Here is a 23,083-nt window from a genome sequence, read left to right on the forward strand (position 1 = left end):
AATCCCCAGTCAGGGTATGTACAGGAGGCAACTGGGTGATGCTTCTCTCTCACATCGATGTTTCTCTCTCTCTCTCTCTCTCTCTCTCTCTCTCTCTCAAATCAACAAACATATCCTTGAGTGAGGATTAAAAAAAATATGAATGACCCAGTTAAAAATGAGGAAAGAATCTGAATACACATTTCTCCAAAGAAAATAGACAAATGACCAACATGCATAAGAAAATATGCTCAGCATCACTATTCATCAGGGAAATGCAAATTAAAACCACAATGAAATAATGTAATATTCCAGACACCATTTAATTGTATAAATGGGTGAATTTTATGGTATGTAAATTATATCTCAATAAAGCTAATTTTAAAAAACACACACGATGAGATCTCAGTTTACACTAAGATAGCTAAAATCAAAAAGTCCATTAAGAACAAGTGTTGACAAGGATGTGGAGAAATTAGAACGCTCCTGAATGCTGGTGGGAATATAAAAGAACACGGCCCCTTTGGAAAAAACATGGTAGTTCCTCAGGAGGTTAAACAGAATTACCATGCGGCCCAGCAGTCCTACTCCCAGGTAGATACATAGTCAGGAGAAGTTAAAACATACATCCACACGAAAACTTGCACACAGATGGTCATAGAAAAACATTGCTCATAATAGTCAGAAAACAGAAATCACCCAAATGTTCATCGGTTAATAACTATATAAATAATAAGTGGTGTATCCATACTGAATATTATTCAGCCATAGAAAAGAATGAAATACTGATGCATTCTGTATCATAAGTGAACCCTGAAAACAGTATGCTAAGTGAAAGAAGACAGTCACATGATTCCATTTATATCAAATGTCCAGAATAGGCAAATCTATAGAGAAAGAAAGGAGAGTAGTGGTTGCCTAGAGCTACAGAGGAAGGGGGAAAGGGGAGCTAAAGAGTACAGGGTTTCTTTAGGGGGGTATGAAAATGTCCTAAAATTATTGTAATGATAGTCGCACAACTCTGAATATACCAAAAACAGTGAATTGTACACTTTAAATGGGTCACTTGTATGATATGTGAATTATATCTCAATGAACTTTAAAAATACAGTTTTACATTTAAGGGAAAAATGATGGGGCGGGTTACAGAAAGCTGGAAGTACCAGGCTGAGCAGGGGAGGCTGGATTCTCCAGGGCATTTTCTCCACATGCGTTTCACCTACCATCTGCATCAGAATAGTCACAAATACCAAGTCTGGCCCCTTCCCAGAGAGAGTAATCCGGACTGTACTGGACGGCATGGGTACTCCGCACTTGTAGCGAGCACCCCAGTGAGGCTGTAGCAGGTGGCTGCAGCCCATTGGGGAAAATGTTGCATTGATCCGTCTTGCTGCCTCCAGATCTCCTGCAGTATTCTGCCTCCACCACAGTGCTGCCCGGTGAGCCTCCAAGAGGAGAATTTGGGTCTGTTCACCTCCTTGCTCAGAAACCTCTATCTTCTCATTTCCTTGGTATGAGCTCTAAGCCATCTGGTTCCTACCTTCTTTTCCCAGACTTATTTCCCACGACTCCCTACATGAGTCTTTTATGTTGGTCAAACTGGAATGTTCATCATTCCCTGAACCCACTTTGTGGGTTCCTACTCGTGTGCCTTTGCCCAGGCGGTCCCATAATCCAGGAAAACATTTCATATACTCCCAGCTCATGTTTTGCAATACAAATGTTACCACAATCCTTTCATTTTTAACCATAATTCTTTTCATTTTAACCATAATTCCTTTCATTTTAACTAGATGATCATCTAGCATTTACCACACATCCTTTCATTAACTTTTAAACTATGTAATTCTGCTGCTTGTAAATCAGATAACAATACTCAGAATTATGAGAGAATACATGTTGATCAGACAACACAGCCTGACGCATGATAGGTACGTAATAACTGAGCAAGGCAGCACGCAACAGGCCCCCAGTGCTCAGGATGCGGGTATGGAGGTGGTAGTACTAGTTAGCCAGGAGCAAAATTCAGTGGCTCCTGAGAAGTTCAGTGTCCTTCCTGGAACCCAGAGTTGAGGGATCTGCATCAGATATCACTGAGGTGTGTGCAGGACTCGGAGGGCTCTGCCTACCACCAAGCCTCTCAAGCCTCAGCAGCTCTCCTGGCAGCAGCTCCTCAAAGTAGCTGGATGCTGCTGTGCTGAATCCTCATTTCAACTGCTGACCCCAGTGGAAAGGCTCCCCACCTCTTGTCCACCGCATCACCTCATCTCTGTCTCCACTGCAGGAGAGAAGGCCAGAGAGCAGATTACGCTCTGTTTGGCATTGAGCTCTTAAAAATAAAATAATGATTGTCAGATAATTGTTTTACAATGCAACAAAAGCCTCCTTGCAACCATTTCAGTAATTATATTAAGACATTCTATTTGTAAGAAGCTAATAGAAAATGAACCATTAATTAGCATTTTTTCTTTTCTCCCATTGCCCCTTCCCCCTTGAATTATTGAAGCTGCATCCTAGGGCCACAGAGCTGGGGGTACAGGCATAGGGGTAGAAAAAAATGAGGAGATACAAGGGTCAAGCGTCACTGATAGGAAAGAATGAAGAGTAATGGAAAGTATCAGAATTTTTGTGATTCCTCTGTAAGCAGCCCCAGGGCCTACCGTGGCCTAGGGCTCACCTGAGACCAGCTCCCCGCCAACCCGTGTAGCTCTGTGTCCGCTCCTTTGGACCTGGAGTCGTGCACCCAGTTACTACGAGGCAAGCGGAACCCAATGCGGGCATGTTCCCAAGGGCCTCAGAGCCTATGGGTGGGGCGGGCACCTGGGCAAACAAAACTAAGAAACGGGCAGGAATGAATCAAGGACAGCTTAAATATGCAGAAATGTAGCTCATACCTCTGGGCACAAATAATCCCAAACAGAGTTATGTAAGGGATGGGAGGGATATGTTAGGAGGGATGATGCTGCGAGATGTAGACTGGTATGAGTGAATGAGAGAGGGGGAGGGGGATTCTGGAGGGTGTGGCCATTGTTCTTAGAATGAGTGGGCGTGTGGGTATGTGCTTATTGGGGAGGGGGTGTCATTCTTTGTGCAACTCCAGAAAGCAGCTAAAATAAGGTAGCTCTGAGTGAGGCTGAGCTCTGCACCCGAGGTGGCCTTTGGGCCACTGCAAGTGGGTGGACTCCCTGGTCTTGAGGTGGCAGGGACAGGAAAATGGCCAGAGGGCACAGACGTGGGACGTGGAGCCCCAGAGTTTCCCTTATAAGTCAATGTACCTTCCTTTAACCTCCATATCCCTTCCTAGCTCACATCTCCCCTCTAGCCCTTTCTGCTAATTGGAATCTTCCCCTTGCTCCTTTAGGAAGGCCCCCTTGAGTGACCACCCCAGGTCACGCCAACTAACTATCTCCCCAAGAAATGTCCAGGGTATTTAGTCTGATCCTCCACTTGAAATTATCCAGGAGGTGCTTCAGCTGTGTTATATGTAATCTTTGTTCATCAATGGAAGTGCAGCCCTCCCTCTAGACAGAGCCTTCGCATCCTGTGGTGCCCAGTGCGGTGCCTGTCACAGAGCAGGTGCTGAGGGAGCAACGTCTGACTGTAAGGAGAAGGCAAAAGCCAGGCAGAGGAGAGGGTGCAAAGGCTCTGAAGCCACTGGCCGTTAGGTGAGCCCCAGGGACTAGAAGTGGGTTGGTGGTGTTGGTGCTGCAAGCTGATTTAGGAGAGAAGACTATGTATGAAATTACATAAAGGAAGCACTTGGCTGGATATCAGTCAGAACCCAGAACAATATGGGTAATTAGACAAAGGCTTGTGGTAGGCACTCGCTGACCACAGCTTTCAGAACCCACTGCTCCGGAGTGGCTGGAAGAAGGAGTCAGATTTACCAGAAGCCTGGGTGTGACTGGGCAGGATGTAGGAGACAGAGTCAGGAGTGAGTATGGCCAAGAGGGCCAGCTGTTGAGGTCACCATCATTGTCCTCCTCCTCCTCATTGTCATCATCATCATGATGGGGGAGCGGAGGGTTGATTCGATTCTGTGGCCTGAGGCCCTAGGAAAACAGCAAGGACTTCTGGGGCAAAGGGGTCAGGTTCGGGTGCCCAGAGCTTTTGAGGCTGTGTATGTACGTGCTGGTTCCCATGGGCATTTCTGTGTACACCCACAGGCTGGCTTCAAGGGTGGAGATTCCAGGAACCGATAGTGGACTCTCCAAAGGTGGAAGGGTGGCTGCTAGAGGGTCAGCCTCAGGGGCAGCAGGTGAGGGTAAGGGATGAAGTTTCGAGTTGGAAACATATTTGGAGACTCAGAGCTCTTCTGAGTTTTATTTCTGTCTGAAGTTTTCTTGCCAGGGTGGTCCTTGGAGAGCATTTTTGTTTCCCTTCGTTCACAGGTAAATAGACATTGAGACCCAAAGGGAAAATATGCCCCAGAAACCATGGGGGCGGGGGACCTGGCCAAGCTGAAAGGAGAAAAGTTTCCTAACCCTATCTCGATATTTTATCTACGTGGAATTTGTGTATCTTGCTTCGGGGTAAATTATGGCTTTCATAGCTCCAGGGCGCTCCAAGATCTAGGGACCTAAACATTCTGGTGATTCTTGCTTTGTAACTAGTGCTGGAACTTTCAGAATCTGCGAATGGGGGTTCTGAGGAGAAGGAAGGGGGTGATTTGGGGCAGTGAGGAGAAAGAAGACAGAGCCAGAGCTGGGTCTTCAGGGTCTACGAGGCCTGCCACAGCTACCGCGAAGCTGGCATCTGCGCGGTTGTCCATTAGGGCCCAAGAGGCCTAAGTCTGGCAGGAAAACCAGCACCCAGGCCAGGCCAGGGAAGCTGGGCTGTGGCCCCAGGAGCAGCCAAGGCTGGGGTGGCAGGGCTGGGCTGGGTAGGGCTAGGCTGGGCAGGGCTGAGAGAGAAGAGAGAATTTTTTGCCTCCAGGCTTATAAATGCCTATATTGGGCAAGGCCTCTTGTTTCCTTGGGTGGTGACCAGAAGTCTCTCCAAATTTGCCAGCCTGGCTTGAGTTGTCTCCTTCTGCCTAGAAAGGGACTGCAACCTTTGGGAGGCCCCCCCTCGGTCCTCAAGGGGATGGGAGAGGACCCTAGCCCCTACAGCCTGGCCTCCTCGAGTGGATGGAGAGGTATCAACAAATTCCATGGAGTAGGCTAGCCCCTCAGTACGCCTGTTACCCAAGGACTGGACCCTCAGGGCAGGGGACAGCTACTTTTGGGAGACATGGATCCCCATGTCCCTAGGGTGGTATAGACAGTAGCTAAGCCCTTGTGCGTGGTCCCCACAGCCTGCAGGCCAGCAAAGAAGTCATTATGTTGTTACATAAATAAATTATGTACTTACACAGGACTTGGTGTATAAGTGCCAGTTAGCATTATTGCTGTGTAATTACACAGTTAGCTTGAAGAGGGAGGCAGGCAGAAGGACTGAATCACCCCCAACCCCAGGAAGGGTAGGCAGGCTCCCACCTCTCACCCCAGAGAGAACTGTGGCTCTGGGTCACATTTGATAAAGTGCTGGAGTCTCCTCGGTGTCTCTGTGCAGATGGGGCAATCTACCCCAGGGCCAGGCCCTTGAAGAGGCTGGCGGCAGGCGTCCAGGCTTACTCACCTGATACACATGCATGCCTCAGGCTCTCTGCCAGCCTCTTATTACCTCCCCCCAGCCGAACAGAGGGGCTCACAGGCAACAGCTCAGGGCTTCTGCCAGGCCAAGAGGCCACAGAAGGAAGGGGCTGAGGGGAGCGTGGAGCTGGGAGGAAGGCCTGCGGGCCAATTCCATTAGTCCCCACCTGAGGGACTGGGGGCCACCCACTCCTCCCAGCCCTCTCCTCTCTTGCGGGAGAGCCTGGGGTGCCGAGACCCCTCCAAGGGCTAGACCTATCAGGATCATCTAGTTCAGCCTCTCATTTTCCAAATGGGGAGGCAGGCCAGAGAGGGAAAGGAACTTGCCCCAGGGCACCCAGCAAGGTCCCGAAGCCGCTTCTGGCCTCCCTCCCTTCACCCTCTGTTCTTTTTCCCTCCTTTGTCATCTCATACTCCTGCTGCCCCTCCCTCCTCGCCGGGCTGCTCCAGTTTCTCACTTCCTCTCCCCATCCTGCCTCCAGCTCTGCCCGGGCCTGCCTGTCGCCTCACCTCTCCCCTCATTTGCTCTCCCATTGCTGCCTCTGCTTTCTTCTCCCGGCCCCTGGAGCCAGGGGAGGCTCCCCACCCTCTCTTTGGCCAATGCTTTCTCTTCTGGTCCCTCCCAGTTGTCTTGGGGTTCCTCCTGGGATGGACCGCCCCTTCCCTTCCACTGTCTTCTTTCTCCCCAAAGGGTCTGAAGTGGAGGGAAGAGACTAAACTCCCGAACACGGAGCATGAATTCCCTTCTGGGTTTGGGATTGGGTGGGCTGAGGCAGGAGAAGCCTTCTAATGGTGGGAGTGGAGACAGAGGTGCCCACCCAGGGTCCCTCTCTGAGACAGCCGACCTGTGTCCCACAAGAGCAAAGGGAAAGGGCTTGGGGGTCAAAAGGGCATGGCAGGGAGGTGTGGTCCAGAACCATAGCACTGTCCTCAATTCTGGAAGATCAGACAGGAATGGATGACTGACTTGGAGCTGGGGTGGGCGGACCACAGTCAGTCTCTGCAGCGCCAGGGCTCAGGGAAGCTCACGTGCCGAGGTTGAGTGTATGCGTTGAGCAGGTAGGCACAATTCTGAAAGGAACAGCCAGGGTTTACATGTCTGTGTGTGGCTCCAGAGGCGTTCTCTCCTCGCTGCTCAGTGCTTTTCCACAGTGATCTCAAGTCCCTTACTCCTTCAGCCACCCTGATTCTTGTGGCCTCCCGAGCTGGTGATCAGAGGAATCCAGGGGCGCATTTTGTAGCTTGAGTTCCTAGTGCGGAAAGTGATCTGCTCAGATTAGCCTAATCTGTGGGGCAAAACTGGGCTCAAGCCCCAGCGTTGTGGCATCTCACCGAGTCCTTCTGGCCCACACCATGTGCCCCCTCTTTTCGGCCATCCGGTCCTCCACAGGCTGTCTGGGGGAGGTGGGGGTGTGAGTGAATGTGGGTGAGAGAGAACTCCCGAGTAGTTTACAGGGATGCTCAAGCTGCAGCCAGGGCTCAGCTTCGGGGACAGGTGCTCTCTGGGCCTGGTGAGCGGGACAGGCCCCCCTCCTCTCCTGGAGCATACCTGACTCCAGTCAGAATCCCACTGCACCCTGGAGTCACCGGGGTAATGGGGCTTCCTGGACCTAGCTTAATCCTCCAGGGTGACGGGGAATTTCTCTGGTCCTGCAGGGAGTGGCGTTTTGATCTATTTCTTCCTCTAGCAGCCTCTCTGGGTGGAGAGTGAGGTAGAGGAGCCTCGTGACTTGGAGGCACTAAAATTAGGGTGGCTGAAGGTGAGGGTAGCCTCATCGTCTCCAAGGAGGGATGGTTCAGGGCGCCCTTTTCTGATGCCAAGGTGGTACTAAGAAACTGCTGTAGGTTCTCTCGAGCCTGAGGTCACTGATACTCACCTTGAGGATTACTGCCAGGGAGTGAGTCCAAGAGAAAGGGGCTTGGTCCCCAAGACCCCTTCTCAGGAGAATTTTATAGCCAAGCCTCTTGGAGCCCCCAAGCCTCAGGTGGGGGAAGAGGTAGTATGTGATGGTTTATTCCCCCCCTTTTCACTCAAAGGCATTTTTGCACATGACTCAAACAAGTCTAAACTTTCCTAAACTTCAAAGTTTGCCCATGGCACAACCTCAAAGTGGAGGGGGAAATGTTAAAAAGGAAAAGAGAAGTGTGTTAGCCAGTTAAACATTGTGTTTTCATTCCGTAAAGGAATTGAATTAACTTGTTACGTTACTATTAATGTCCCATTGTGAAGCCAGGGTTGAGGAGAGGCTTCTCCTCCGGGTGATGTGGTCTCTGGGCGCATCCCCAGGTTCGGCTCTTCACCCACATGAGATCACATGGGGCATTACGCAACCCGTGGTAAGAGGAAGGAGTCCCGTGGCAATAGGCCTGGCTCCCAGGGTCATTTTCAGGCTCCTGGCAGGGGCCTGGTCTGGGCTGGGGGCGCTCCGAGTGCCTGCTGTCTTTCCCCCCCAGAAGCCTTTGCTGCAGGAGCTGAGAGATCAGGGCAGTGGGAACCCTGCCGGGATGCCTCGTGATGCCCTGTGGCTCTCTCTGCCTGTGACCTAGGCACTGAGGATCGCCACAGAGCTGCAGGGGCCGTGCAGGTCCCGAGGCCAGTGATTGGCCTTGAAGAGGCCCTTTCTCTGCTCTCTATCCCTTTTCCACATCTTGGTGGGCAACATCATGGAACCTTGCTTAAGAGTCTGGCTCTGGGTCCCCAACTGCATTGGTTCCTAACCCTGTTCTGCCACTTCCTAGTTGTTTGACTTGGACTAATAAAAATAACTTCACCTCTCTGTGTCTCAGTTCCCTCAAAATGAAGATGATAGTAGACTTACTTTATAATGTTGTTGTGGAGAATTTTATATTAAGAATATAAAATTAGCTACTCTTACTGCTATTTTCACTGCCTTTGCTCTCTGGCTCAGGACATCCTTACCCGACCCTCACAACGTTCAGGTCCTGGCACATTGGAGACTCTAGAGAAATAGTTAAGGGTTGACCTGTTTAAATGGTTCACTAGCCTCCACTCTCTTCCCCTTTTCATCCATCCTACACACGCCAGTCAGGTTAATTTTTCTAATGTATGTGTCACTTCCTTCCTCAAAAAAATCATCAGTGAATTCCCCTTATTTGCTAAATAAAGTCCCAAAGCCTCAGGCCGGCCGTTTGGGTGTACGTCTGGCCTGCGCCCGAGCAGTGTAGTGTGATGGCGAGGAGCAGGGCACTGGTAAAAGGGGGCTTCCCTGTGAGTCCTCGCTTTTGTCGCTTCCCAGCTACGTGACTTTGAACGAGTTCTCCCTTCATTCCTGGTTTTGTTCCCTCTTCTCTAACACCGAGATAATGATGGAACCCACCTATAGGGGTGTTGATGGGATAACAAAAGATGACACATACAAGGATCTTAGCACTGTTAGCTCTACTAAGTGCCCAGTAGGCATTTGCTATATTAATTACTAGTAGCTCCCCGAGTTTCCTAACATGAACCTGGTGTGTTCATTGCCTCCTGAGCGAGCACCCAGGCAACTCTCCGCCTAGGTCTTTGCCACATCTCCCCCTCAGAGCCCCTCCCCACCCCCTCTAAGATCCTCCTCACCCTTACAGACCTTCTTCAAGCCCCGCCGCGCTCAGCACTGCGGTGCACCCCAGCCCGTGCCCCATGTGAGCAGTCTGACTCGTAGCGTGCATCGAGATAAGCCCTGAGCAGGCTCAGACTCCAGGGGAGCTCTACCAGGAGACATTATATTCAGGGGGCTGCGGGCTTCCACTTGGAGCCATTTTGTCTTGCTGCCACCCTGGGCCATTCTTCACGAGCAGGAGGGGTCTCTCACTCATCTGCCCCACAGGGAGGTCCTGACCACCTAGCACATGCCAGATGCTGGGCTCCCGGCCCTAGAGGCGCTTGACTTAAAACTAAAAACAATACAAAGTAGAGTGTTCTTATAGAGATACATAAAAAGCACTAAGGAAGCAGAAGATATAATTGTTGCCCTCTCCTACACCTCACAGACACCACTTAAAAGCTTTCAGTAGCAGAACATTGCTCTTAGGACAAACCCCAGTGTCTATGCTAGGCCTACAATGTTCTGTTTGACCTGACCGCTCCTCGCCCCCTCTCTACACTCCTTGCACATGTGTGCCCCACCCCCCCACACCCCATGTACATACACATATACCTTACACACAGACACACATACTCTTTCTCTCACACATATACACACCATTCACAAGCACACCCCTCAGCACACTGACTGTTTTTTGGTTTTGCAAAGCCACAAAAGCTCTTTCCTGCCCCATAGTGCTCGGATGTGCTGTTGCTTCTGCCAGGAATGCTCTCCCCTAGCTCCCCTGGTCCAGCCAACTCCTACTCATTTCTTGAACCCCAGTTTAAGTGTTTTCTAGGGAAAATCTTCCCTCACTACAGTTTGTTTATTCTAGCAACCTATGTGTCAACATATAGAAATATTTATTGAATGAATATGTCTCTTTAATATTGAACACAAATTTTAATGAATTCCTCCTTTGTGTAAATGGTTGTTTGTCCATCCCCACTGAGACTGTAACCTTCATGTAGGCAGGCCCATGTCCGTGCTGCTCACAGCCAATCCCCAGCACGTAGCACTGTGCCTGAAACACAGTAAGCCTTACTGTAGTACACATTTGGTAAATGAATGAACAGGGAGGTTGGCCAGGCCAAGAAGGGGGGAAGACCATTCTAAGCAGAGAGAGTATGTACATAGATGTGGAGAGGAAACAGTATATAATGTGTGTGCCTTGTAGGTAAATGTCGCTGAGGCATAGGCTTGGGGGCTAGGAGGCTATGGAGCCCAGTGGAAGAGGGCTTTGGACTCCAATAAGGAGCTCAAGTTTAACCCAGGAGGAATGGTAAGTGATCTCGTTTGAATTTTAGAAAGCTCATTCTGGTGACCTTGAGGAACTCAGGGTCTGGGGGACAGGAGGAGGAAGTGAACTGAGCCAGGGTTGGGGTGGCCGGGGAGGGGCGGATGTGAGTGCCATTTTGGAAGCTGAATGAGCAGGGGGTTGGAGCAGGAGTAAGACCTGGGCTCGGGCTCTGCCCTGCCCAGGACTCCTCGCTGCCTACCTCACAGAGAGTGATACCACATGAATGGAGGTGAGTGTTCCCGACACCTCAGTTGGGATATGGGAGAGGAGGCCTATCTCTTACACTTGGTCGCCCCAGAGCTGGCCCCTGATGGGACAGGCTCAGGGCCCCAAGAGAACCAGAAATCAATCCTCTGCATGGACATCGCCTCCATCTTCTCTCTTTCTGTGTCCACCTCCAAGTTTGGCCTTAAGGTCTGGTCAGGCCCCCAGGTAGCCCCAGAGCCCTGGAGTCCCTGGCCTTGACCCAGAGTCCTAGCCTGCTTCAGGCTCTCCTAAGGAGGACACTGTCCAGAGAGGCCTTGGGACCCTCTCTTGAGGAGGCAGAGGACTGGCTGAGATGATCTTTGACTGGGATTCCAGTTGGGATGGCTGTAAGGGGACACCTCAGGCAGAGAGAGGCAGGCAAACCGCAGGCTCAGGCTTTCTGGGAGCCAGAAGAGGGAGAGCATTTGCTGTGTAACCCTTTCAGCGCCACGCCCTAGCAGGAGGCAGGACACTGTCCTTTTTGGCAGCCCTTGTCCAGTGGCTTGTGGGAAGTATTGTTTAGGGGGCGGGGTGTCAGTGTCTGAATTCACCTCCACAGGCCTTGCAGAGAGAAGCCAGCTGGTGTTGGCAGCCTAGGAGGTCAGGGTGTGTGGGAGGGGGACTACAAGCCACCTGGGGCACCCAGAATTCCCTCAGGCTGCAGCGCCCCTGGCTGGGGCAGGCTCCAGGGCCACAGACCCCTGCAACCAAGCACAAATGGTGGCTGCATAAAAGATATTCACCCAGATGGTGGCTGCCCATAGGGTCGGGGTCAGACTGTCAAGGTGGAGAAGGCACAAGCAAACTGCTTGTAAAGTTGGAGGTAGGGGGATGGCACCAGGCGGTGGAGACAGCTTCCTACCCCGCTGGGCTGTCCAGTGGGCTTCATTTTGGTCCCTTTTTGGGTCCTCCTCTCGCTGTCTCCCCACCCCCATGCTGTCCTTAGCCTGGCCCTCGCTGCGGGATCTCTACTCCCCCCACCCCCATCGTGGCTCAGGCCCCCAGCCCGGCTCGAGCCCCCTCTCCGGCGAGGAGGTCTGTGGCACTCTGCTGTGGCGGCGCCAGTCCTGTCTCGCTGGCTCCCTCAATCGGTGGGCCCGGGGAGGGAGCCCAGGGCTCAGAGAGGGCGCCTGCAGCAACCCCCCCCCCGCCCCGCCCCCTTCCCGCAGCGCAGCTCCAACGGGGGGGGGGGGGGGGCGAGGGCAGCGGGCGCCCGGTGGGAGGGGAAGAGTTAAGGCTCGCGGCTCCCCTCCCCCGGAGGGTGTGACCGCCTATAAGACAGGCGCGCCGGGCACTGGGGCTGCAGGCGGCGGGGGGCGCAGCGTGGCGGCAGCGAGCAAAGGCCGTTCCTGCCTTCCCGCACCTCGCATCTGGTCTGTCCCACCACCGGACCCCAGGCAGAATGTCCGAGCCCAAGAAGAGGGGCCAAGGCCGCGGCAAGAAACACCGAGAGGGGAGGAAGCGAGAGCGGGAGCCGGAGCCTGACCCCGGGGAGAAAGGTAGGACATCTCGGCTCACCCAGAAACCCCGTTTTGCTAGGAGAAACCTGCCGCCCCGCTCACCTGCCCACAGCGCTACGCAGGGTGAGTCTAGGGCTGCGCGAGCCACCGCGGAGGCAGAGGTGACAGGCACCGAGGGGCGTGCGTGCCTGCGCGCAAGCTAGTCGCTGTGGCCCGGTGAGCAAGGGTCTGTGCACGGGAGCCGTCAGTGGCTGTGCGCGCCTTTTCAGGGGCCAATGCGTCCCAGCGTAGGGAAGGGAAAGAGGCGCTGCCCGCGGTACCGGCCTGCAGGTGAGGAGCCTGGAGCGAGCGGCGCGAGCAGCAGAATGGAGTCAGGGCACAGGGAAAGACAGCGGGCAAGCAGACGCGGGGCCTGGCCTGGCAGCGGAGAGCTCGGTGAGCTGTCATTGCCTTCCCTTCCTGGAGTGTGCTCTGGGCTCACTCCCACCCATGTGCCACACCTCCGTGAGTTCTGCTCAGCCATTGGAGCAGGGGCAGCAGCGTCTACCACCTCCCTAGACCCGGAGGGGATGCCCAGTCCAGCAGGCAAGTCCCAGGGAGTAGGGAGCCGCTGCTTCTGTGACAGATAATTTCCCTCGGAATATCTCCGTCAGGCAGTTATAGCCCTTTAGTCTTCAGGAGTGACTCCCTTGGGCCTTTGGATTCTGTCCCCAAGGAGGGAGGTGAGAAGGTGCTCTGGGTGATCATGCTGAGACCTACTTTGGTGCCCTCTGTGGGCAGCTGTAGGGTGGAGGATGGGCCCCCACCCAGTACACTGGTCTCCAGCTTGTCAAGGATGGGCCTAAGGCCCGCCCCTGCAAAAACAGGCTTGTATTGTTGGGGTCGCATTGGGTTCTCACTTCTTTTTTCTTTGGTATTTTGTTAATGCCTATTTTGTACTAGTCAGCAGGCTAAGCATGTTCAAATACTTCATCTCCATTTAATTCTCACAACAACCCTGGAGGCAGGTAATCCTAGCCCCATTTTACAGAGAGAGCAACTGAGGCTGGCTGAGGTTAAAGTCACAAAGTTAGTTCCAGAGTTAGGTCCTGGGGGCTTCAAATCCGCATTCCCTAGACAATGACTCCCATTTTGCTGGATCGCTATCCCCCAACCAGAGTTCCTGCTGGAACTGCGGTGTAGAAATGTCTTCGAAAGAACACTGGACTGGGAGATGGGAGGCTTTAGTTGTGGTTGAGAATTTGGCCAAATGTCTTTCCTTTTCTGAATTTCTGTGTAACAGGGGGTGGGTAGCAAGGTAACATCTAAGGTCTCTTGACTGGGAAGAGCCTAGGAGGCAACAATACCTTCACCCCATAGAGAAAAGGAGCTGAGGGAATTTAAAGGCCAGTGCTGTGTTCTCTTTCTTGTAAAGAAGGACTCTTTGCCCATTTCTGCTGGGTGAGTGTGTCTAGGAGACCTCCCTAAGGAAAGGGACACCGAGTAGCATGTGGGTCAGCTTGCCCTGGGCTGCTGTAGTATGGGATGAGCTCCCAAACTGAGACCTGAAGGGATTCGGAATGCCTCTTTTCAGGATCAAAATTCATGGGTTTGGCCCAGTGAGCCACCGCTCTTTCCGACCAACCCCCACCTCCACCACCCCACCACCCTGCAACATACACATTCTACTGCGGGCCCCTTGGAGGGCTGGCTAGGTAAGTGCACCCTCCCAATGTCAAGGTTGCAAGAGCTGAGCTGGAAGCAAGCCACATGGTGAGCTTCATCTGATGGGAGTAATAATGCCAAGGAAATGAGCAGCCTGCTGCTAAGGATAGAGTACGCACTGGGGCAAAGGAGGGAGAGGGCTACAGGTAGGAGATTGCACAAGCCTATCCATGATCTCTTCCAGCATCTTCTACCCAGGTGAGAAAGTCCTTCTTCACGTCTAATTATAATCTTTCTTGCTGTCTTTTCTTCTCTGCTTCCTCTTCTTCCCTGCTTCCAAGTGGACAGCCAACTCTTCAGAATGCCTTCTTTCAAGGCATTGGCTGATGAGCAGATGCCAAACAAACCCAAGCCTTGGGCTGGAGGGATTGGGGAGATCTAGGACACTCTGGAATAGGGAGGGCATAGGGAAGGGTCATGCGTACCATGTCAATGAGGAGCAACAATCTTAAACCCCTCATGTGTGACTAGAGGGTAGGGTAGGTATGTAAGCCAACACTGATCTACAGAGCTGGAGGCCTCCCTTGTAACTCCCCTTTATTTAGCCCACCTGAAGATGCAAAGTCCTTTTTCTTTAAAACATTTTAAAATATTTTATTTATTTATTTTTAGAGAGAGGGAGAGAAATATTCAATGTGTGGTTGCCTCTCGCACGCCCCCCACTGGGGACTTGGCCTGTAATCCAGGCATGTGCCCTGACTGGGAATTGAACCAGCAACCCTTTGGTTCTCAGGCTGGCACTCAGTCCACTGAACCACACCAGCCAGGGCACAGTCCTCTTATTGCATGCTCAGAGTACCCCAGCCAAGGAGAACATGGGCACTGGGCAATTGGAGAGCCGTCTTAGCCCAAGCAGGGTCACATTTTGTAGAAAGATTGGGAGGTGCAGGCATGGAGGGTATAAACAAATTATCCATTAAAATCTTCAGCTTAGATGGGGAAAGGAATGTGGAAACTGGTAGGCAGAAAGGGAAGAGAGAGAAGGGGATATTAGTGAACTGGCTTCCCCATTGGCCTCAGCACAGGAGTGTTGGGTGGGGCTGAACTGCAGGCGTGAGCTCTGCTCCGTGACTCAGAGTTCGCGGGGCCTGGTATCCCTACCTGAGGCTAGGTTTCCCCCATCTGCTACTTCCCTTTAGCCCAGGGAATTTGGGGAAGGTGTCTGGGGTCCATCCTTTTTTGCCTCTGTGTGAACTTGGCACCCCTCTCCCTCTTTGGGCCTCTGGAAATGCTCTCTTCTCTCAGCTCTCACCTTCTCTCTGCAAAGGGCACAGCCCTCAGGCCCAGTGTCTGAGAATTCCGAGAGGAGGAGAGCTGTGAGACTGGGGAGCAGGGCTGGGCAGAGGGCTGGCCCCAAAGAAAGTGATGACCACTGAAGGTGCCATGTTGTTTTGAAGACTAACTTGAGAATTGGATTCTAAGTTACTGGCCTTTTCAGTATGCCCCCTGAAAAACCAGTCAGGGTTTGATGGGAAGGTCCCCTCTGCTGGAGCTCCCCTGTGGGTTGGGAATATGAATCTGCCACGGGAAGACAGGGGGCCAGCTTTGGTCTTCACTGGGGTGTCCTGGAGTATGAAGGTAGATTACTATCACTAGCCGAGAACTCTGGATACACATCATTTGAATGGGCACAAAGAATCTTTGCAAGGTTTTTCTCTCCCATCTTTCCCACCTCCTGCCTCCAGTAAAAACTGTGCCCATAATTCTAGGGCATACTCCCATAAATGCCCATTTGAATGTGGCTTAGCCACATCTGGCAGCTGCTTTGGCAGCCTCCACCTCTGGCTTTGGCCCCTGGCTGACCCTGCCGAACCAGGCACCTGGAACAATCCTCCTGCCACTCTGGGGTTCAGCCTGTGCCTCACACTCTGCTCCGGCTCCCTGGCACCTCCGGGTTCATTAGGAACAATAACAAGAAGCAGAGAGTGACTTTGTACTTCCCAGCAGTCTTTCATCCTGAGAGCTCAAAGCACTTTACAGACCAGGACTCATCAGTCCTCAGCCCAGGTTCCAGGCACTCAGTGGGTGGGGAGGGGAGGGTGTGGAACAAGGGGACAGAGAGCTCTAGTTTTCCAGAATGGCACAGCAGTGGGACTGGGGTAGAGCAGTCAGTCACCTGGGGTGGGGGAATCGAGTGGCCAGTAGGTCTGGGATAGAAGTAAAAGTGGACTGAGGGCTTCAGGCTGCAAACAGAGGGAATATTCTCCCTTAAAAGCATATAAGCTGGGCCCTTCCTCCCACCAGGCCCTGTGGCCTGCGTGAGCTCTGTGAGTTACTAGAGGAAGAAGAAGCAGCTTCATGGGAAACAGAGGCCCTTTAATTCAGATATTGTCAGGAATCCCCAAGTGATCCCTGTTACTGTCCTGGGCCCTCCGTGCCAGAAGGTTCAGGGCCAAGTCAGGATAAGCCTGACCTTAGGACAGTGCCAGAGTGAGGAGTATATGGAGGAAAAGGTGGTAGCCCAGCACGGGCAGGCCCTAGTCCTGGCTGCAGTGGCTTTCTAGGGTGGTTGCCAATGCCTGGTTACCCCAACTCACCCTGCTAGGCCTCCTCTGCTCTCTGGCACACAAAGCTGGCCTGCGGGACAGTTGGCATACAGGAGAAAGGAGTTGGGTTTTTTTAAAACACTAGCAAAGTATTGCCAAAATTTGAAGCTTGGGGCCCATCAGAATCATGATCCCATTGTGTTTTTGCACCATTTCTGAACCTGTAGCCACCATATGTAACTTAGCAGAGGCGAGTGGCAGCAAATCCTCCTTATCATTCTCTAGCCCAGCGCTGGTCTTGCCATCAATTTAGCAAGACTTTCAGGTCCTGGCCACATGGTAACTACACAGACTGCACATGCTTTTGCTTACTTTTGTGTACTCAGTTCTGCAAGCGTTCATTGAGCTCCTACTATGTGAAAAGATTGTAGCTGCTGCCCTCAGGATAGAAGACAGGTCCTCACACAAGCACCTATGACTGGAACCAAGTGTAAGGCCAGAGATATGTGCAATGTGTGGTAAGGAGAGGGGTGATTTCTTCTGGGAATGTGTGGGGAGGGTTTCACAGAGGAGGCGACATTTGAGCTGAGCCTTGATGGTGAGTAGGAATTCACCCGGGAATAGAAAGGGCCTTCCAGGAGACGAAACATGACCATGCTTACTTGTATGGTCAGGGGGGACAGGGATGGAGGCAGTTATCATTTCCTGAGCTCTTATTACACATCCGTACTGATTTTATGAAGTATGGGTATTATTTTATCATCTCCACTTTACAGATAAGAAAACTGAGGCAGGGAGAGTCTATGACTTGCCTGTGATCCAGCCTTGAATCAGCGGCAGGGTGGGATCTTAGGCTCAGGTCTGGCCCCTGCCCTGGCTCACAGGCACAGCTCACCTGCTCTGGGTTCTTCCACGGCCCGTGCCCCTCAAGGAAAAACTAGCCAGAGGCACAGGACGCCCTGTTGTTTTGTTGGAGCAGGTCCTCCCATCACATCAATTAATGTGTGTTTCCTTTCTGGGCTCTTGAATGGGTTCAGGGGTTACAAAGATGAGTGTTGAGTCCCTGCCCTCACAAGGAGCTTGCACTGTGACTGTGGCAAACAGGAACCATGGTGCAGTAACACAGGAGGGCAGCCTTAAGACCCCGAGGCTGCACCAACAAGCAGGAGTGCAGGGGAAGAGGTTTTTGTGGTCAGGTGGCCTAGCTAGGAGCAAGCTGGGGGTCCAGAGAGTCCAGCTAGATCAAGCACCAGTCTGGGTAGTTTTTCTGGTCCTATGGAGCCCCCGGTATAAAAGATGAATGCTTAAATCAGTGAGAACCTGATTTAAAGCATAAACTGGGAACTTGCCAGAAATGCAAATTCTTCGGCCTTACCCCAGACCTATTGAATGAGAAACTGTGGGGATGGGGCCAATATGTATGTTTTAGAAAGCCGCCTGCTTGACTGTGATATGTGCTGAAGTGTGAGAAGCACTGATTGAGCTGGGTGGCCCAGCCTCCCTGAACAAAGCCCCACAGCGGGGCCTGTCAGTCCCACAGGCGTTTCCCTGGTGCCTTGGTGCTAGGGACAATGCTCGGGGGCTGCAGGCCATCACTGGGGAATGGATTCACCACCCTGTGGGACAACAGAGATGCAGATGGACCTAACTGCAGTTTCCAGGCTGACCCTGGCAAGAGCTGACCCAGGGCGGATAGAAGGGCCCATTCCCGTGTGTGGAGTCTGGGAGGCTTTCTGAAGGAGATGGGTAGAGGTGGACCTGGGGAATGGATGGAGATCCAAAGGGGCTGGGCATTCCAGCAGAGGAAAGCACTTGCACAGAAGTGGAAAACAGGGCATTTGGGAAATAAAGATACACTGTCCACCATGTGTAGGAGGGAGAGGCCAGCAGGGCCAAACAGTGAGTTTTCTGAATGTCAGAACAGTGAGGTTTGACTTAATCTGAAACAGACTTATCTGTGACTTTGGTACAGTCAAGCGTGGCTGGATCCGAGCTCCTGGACCAATTCCTTCACTATATAGATGGGGAAACTAAGGCCCAAGGAGGGAGAAGTCCACACAGCAACAAGGCCAAGAGTTTGGCAGCCACTGGGCAAGAATGAGAGCAACAGCTTCCAAGGGCACTGCTGCCGCACCCGACCCCTGCAGCCTCATGTCCCCCACCTCCCACGCATCACCCCAGGCAGAGAGGATTTCTCTCAGTTTCCTGAGTGTGCTGTGGTCTCCTGCCATGGTCCTCTGAACCTGCAGCATTGTCTTTCTTTTCGCCAGCCCCTGTTATCCTTCAGGCTCAATTTAGTCTTTGCTGCCCCCATAGAGCTCTCCTGGCCCCCGAGGTAAGGAGGGAGGGCAAGGTATGTCCTCTATGCTCCCCCCAGCACCTCCCATCCTACTGCATGGGCATTACCCCACTCAGCAAGCACCTCCACCAGGGCCGAGACTGTGTCCACTTGACTTTACCTGGCATGTACCAAGTGCCCAGTGCATACTTGAGCGTACACATGAGGGAGGACACTCTCGGGCTCCTTCACCCCTGTACACAGAGACCTCGCTGGCCTCTCTCTGTTTGAAGGGGAACGAGCACTCCTGTGGGCAGAGGCTGTCCTGATCGAACTTCCCTGCCTGTGGCCACGGGCCCGTCGGTGGTTAGGCAGATGGGCGGGCCAAGCAAGTACAGTTCTTCAGCGAGGCCCCCAACTTCATCATCTGCTCTGCTATCCTGGCAGATGCCTGCTCGGGTGGAGGGGGCAGAAAGGGGCTGAGCCGGGAGGAGTATTGGATGGGAAAGGGCTCTGGGATTAGCTGTCAAGGGGCCCCGCCCTCCCCCAGTACTTCCAGCAGTCTTGATGTGGGCCACTCTGAGGCACCCATGCGTCACAGTCCAGCCTTACACCATTCATCAGCCAGTGATCAGCGAGCACCTGCTCAGTGCCAGACACGAGGAACATATAGCAATGCTCCAGCATATCCCTCAAGGTCCGCACAGTCGCAAAAGTTAAGAGATCAGTTTGCTCCTAAGTAGGAAGCCCCAAATAGGGCAGGAGGAATGCTCAGGAAGTCTGTGTGAGGCAGAGATTGCTTCTGGCTGGGTGGATCAGAGGAGGTGTAGCATCTGAAGAGATTTAGATTAATCAGAGCTGCCAGCTATTGAGCTCTCTCTGTTCCAGGTACTATGCCAAATTGGACATACAGTACCTCTATTTAATTCTCACCACAATCTGAAGAGGCAGGTGAGATTGTCCTAATTTTACAGACAAGGATATAAAGGCTCAGAGAGGTTAAGGAACTTGTCTAGTTATATAGGACACCAGGCAGAGCCAAGTGCAGACCGAGACCAGTCTGAGCCCCAGACTTCATGTCTGACCCTCCTGACTGTGCTTCTGTGTGGGGAGTGGCGTGGGCGAGAGGGCATGAGGCAGAAAATAGCAGAGGCATGCTTGGGGAATAGCCAGTGGTTTTGGTCCGCCTGGAATGTACAATTCCTGAAAGGAATCGGGGGGTTGGGGAGGAAGCAGAGAGGCATGTATGGGAAGGGGGCTGGTTTACTGACCCAGTGAGCTTCCTGTCCTGGTCCCTGGCTGACAGCCAAGGAAGGCAGGTGGCCTTTCTTCTACAGACATCATGGAGCCAAGGAAGGTTTCTGAATGGCCGGAGGCACATAGAGTGACCCTGCCTCATGTCCTTTGCTAGTGGAATGGTACTAGGGTGGGGGTGGAGGTGCACAGCCTAAACCAGGTCCCGGCAGACAATGAAGGGCTAAATGGGTAGGAGGCTTGCTGGAAGGTGGATGTTCTTGACCTTTGGGGAAGAGTCAAGAGAGACAGTTGTCAGAAAGGACATGGTGACTGAAAGAAAGAACCCAGGAGCAACAGTGGTCTAGGAAGAGGAGATAAGGAAACTGGTTTCCCACATGTTATATTTGAGCCAGTGACTGAATATCCAGGCAGTCATTCATTTTGGGGTGAGCTCTTTCCAGCTGCCTCTCTCATTAGCCAAGGCCACGAAGACCACATCTCAGCCTTCCCAGACCCTAGAGTGCCCAGGCTGGGGCCCTCCATGCTTTGGATGGACTTACAGGGAAGGACTCTGGGCCCCTGGCAGCCTGGGGCCCCCACACCCACTGGGGTATCTGCACTTGGTGAGCACATGGGCCTTGTCCTTACCTGTATCCCGTCCGCTAAGACCTTTCCCCTGAAACCCAATGTTTCTTTGAATTCTCGTACTTTTATTTTATCTTAAAAATCCACATGAACTTGACATTGTGCTCCATCACATGTCGGCTTGCTTCAGTGTAAAGGTGCTGCCTTTCCTTATTAATGAGCTTGGCAGACCGTTCTGAAAGAGGCCTTGAGATCATCCTGCGGCTTTGCCTGCATCCCGGTTTGAGAAGAAGGTCTTGTCTGGTGTATAAGGTGCTTCTCCTTTCCCTGCCCCTGCCACATTTCCCGTGACCCAGAGCTTCAGAAACAACTTTCTCCAGCTCGGCAGAGGAGGCAGAAAGTGCAAGCTCATCCCAAAGGGGATGGGGACCCCGAGATCCCCTCAGGCTCTGCGAGCAAGGGACTGCCTAGCTCACAGCAGCAGACACTCTCCTCAGAGAGTGCTCTGGGTCTGGGCCCAGCCTTCCCTGGTAGGAAGATTAAACAGAGTTTGGGCAAATGGTAATGCCCTTCCAGGCCTGTCATCTCTGCTATGTCCCTACCTCTGTCCCCAGCGGCTGAAGAGATAATGGTCAGAAGCCTCCGTCTCTCCATAGAGGGCTTTCTCTTACCCTGTTCCTCTAAAATAGGCAGAACATAGTTTATAGATGAGTCAGCGGAGGCCCAGAGAGGCTAAACTACTTACCAATGGGCAGACAGCTGGAAAATCAGGAGGCTGGGATAAAGACCTAAACTGCTGTGTCCTCAGCTGCCACCCTTTCCTCTGTTAAGCACTGCTTCCGCTATTGTCTCATCTGTGCCATCTCCAGATGTCTCTGTGCCCCAAATACTGATAAGGACCCAGGGAAACTGTGTGTGTTGAGTACCTGTGTGCTCTCTCAGCAACTTCCACCTCTGCTTATGAGCCTGTGCAGTCTCCCTCAACATAGGTGATATCCCCCAGTTCCCCTATTTCTGCTGCCCCATCATGTCCCCATGTCTCAGCCCTGAGCCCAGGCAAGGAACTTCAGCGTGCCCCTGTCTGACACCCGGGGCTGGGCGTCTCTGCCTTGGCAGGGCCCCAAGAAGGCCAGCGTGTCGGTCAGGATGCCTGACTTCTAGCAGAGGGTGCTAAGGGCGGCCATAGCATTGACCCTGGCAGTCAAGCCAGGCCTGTTTGTGCCCATCACGCACACTGCATGTTGGGTGTCAGTGGATGGGTGCTTTGGGATAGACAGGCAAGAAGCTTTAAGGCAGGAACCATTTCTGTTGGTCTTGGAGCCACCAAGTGTTGTCTCCTCCCCCTTCCTCCCTTGTTCTTCTTCACCTGCCTCCTGGAACAGCATCAGCCTCTCCCTCGAGCGTCCGTCCCCAGCGAGCCCTGACCCCTCTTCTCTTCCTTGTAGCTAAGAAGCCAGGCGCCTGGCCTGCTGAGCTGAAAGCCCATCAGGTCAGGACTGGCTTTCACTGGTGCCCAGAAAGGGGCCCTCTGCGAGGCTCTACCCTCTTAGCACGGCCCTAAACATGAAGCAGCCTGACCCGAGCACAGGAGCCATGTTGTCTTGGGCAGCATCATATTCCTGATGGCCGGTAGGTCCTTGGTGTATCATAGGACTGCAGGAGGCGGGGATTTGTTAGATGGGTGTGAGAAGAGGACAAGGCAACCCCAGGCATCAGGCTGGGCCTGGTTGGCTAAGAAAATGTGGCTCAGGGGCCACTCCCTTTGGAGGGCTGGTCTGTGAGTGTCAGCCGGCTCCTTTGCAGGCCACGGGAGGATACGTGACTGCCCTTTTCACAGAGTAGGCCCTCTGTGCCCATTTAAATCAGCTGGGTTTTTAGTTGTTGTTGTTTTTTTTTTTTTCGTATTTGAACTTGGAGTCTGTAATTACCTCCTATAGGTCACTTTGTGGGTGGGAGAGGGATGGGGAGGGGGCCGACCCAAAGCCTTCCAGCACAGGACAGTGGGAGACTTTGATGACAGGCGGGCTGGCCACATTGTCTCCAGGCGTTGTTCTGCAAAGGGGACTGCTCAGCCTTAGTCATGAGATGAACATCATTAACCCTTTTAAGAGTCCGCTGCCCCTGCCCCCTGGGGAGGCCAGGCCAGGCCAGGTCCTCCCTGGCTGGGCTGCCTGGCCATGTCCTGGGCGTCTGTCTTGCTCTCAGATCTCCGCAGGCTCCGCACCCACCGCCCACTGCCAAGAGGAATGAGGTCAAACGGCTGGCAGCAGCGGTATCTTCTGGCCTCAGGGCTGGGATGTGGAAATGCAGCAGCCCTGGCTGTTCTTGCTCTTGTTATCTTCAATAAGGTGCCTTACGAGGGTTCCCTGTGTCAAACATACAGGCCAGATGCCCTGGCTTAGTTGGCATAAGATTATGAGGAAGCAGAAACCACCAGATACCCTGTGTCCCAACTCATGGCAACGGACATGTGCCTTAAGGTTTTAGAGGACCCATCCTTAAGGGAAATCTTTCTATGGAGACCTGGATCATCCTTGAGAGGCCTTCCTCTTGTTGTTATGAAAGTGCCGAAGAGACTGCCCCACACCGCCC

The 23,083-nt window shown here is 52.7% G+C and overlaps 1 protein-coding gene across 6 annotated transcripts in view; it reads left to right on the top strand.

Moving 5' to 3' along the window:
* NRG2 (neuregulin 2) overlaps positions 1–23,083 on the top strand; it is a 171,815-nt gene that overhangs the window by 106,475 nt on the left and 42,257 nt on the right. Inside the window, exon 1 of one of the 6 annotated variants that reach the window (XM_054568351.1) lies at positions 12,131–12,241. The exons of the other annotated variants lie outside the window; for them this stretch is intronic. Within the exon in view, the coding sequence (XP_054424326.1) occupies positions 12,145–12,241 (97 nt within the window). The 5' untranslated portion in view covers positions 12,131–12,144. Of the gene's footprint in view, positions 1–12,130; positions 12,242–23,083 lie in introns of those variants that run through there. 6 annotated transcript variants of the gene reach the window in all.

The sequence above is a fragment of the Pteronotus mesoamericanus genome, unplaced genomic scaffold (assembly GCF_021234165.1).
Source record: "Pteronotus mesoamericanus isolate MK-2021 breed Mesoamerican mustached bat unplaced genomic scaffold, CSHL_Meso_final contig_2, whole genome shotgun sequence".
NCBI lineage: Eukaryota > Metazoa > Chordata > Mammalia > Chiroptera > Mormoopidae > Pteronotus > Pteronotus mesoamericanus.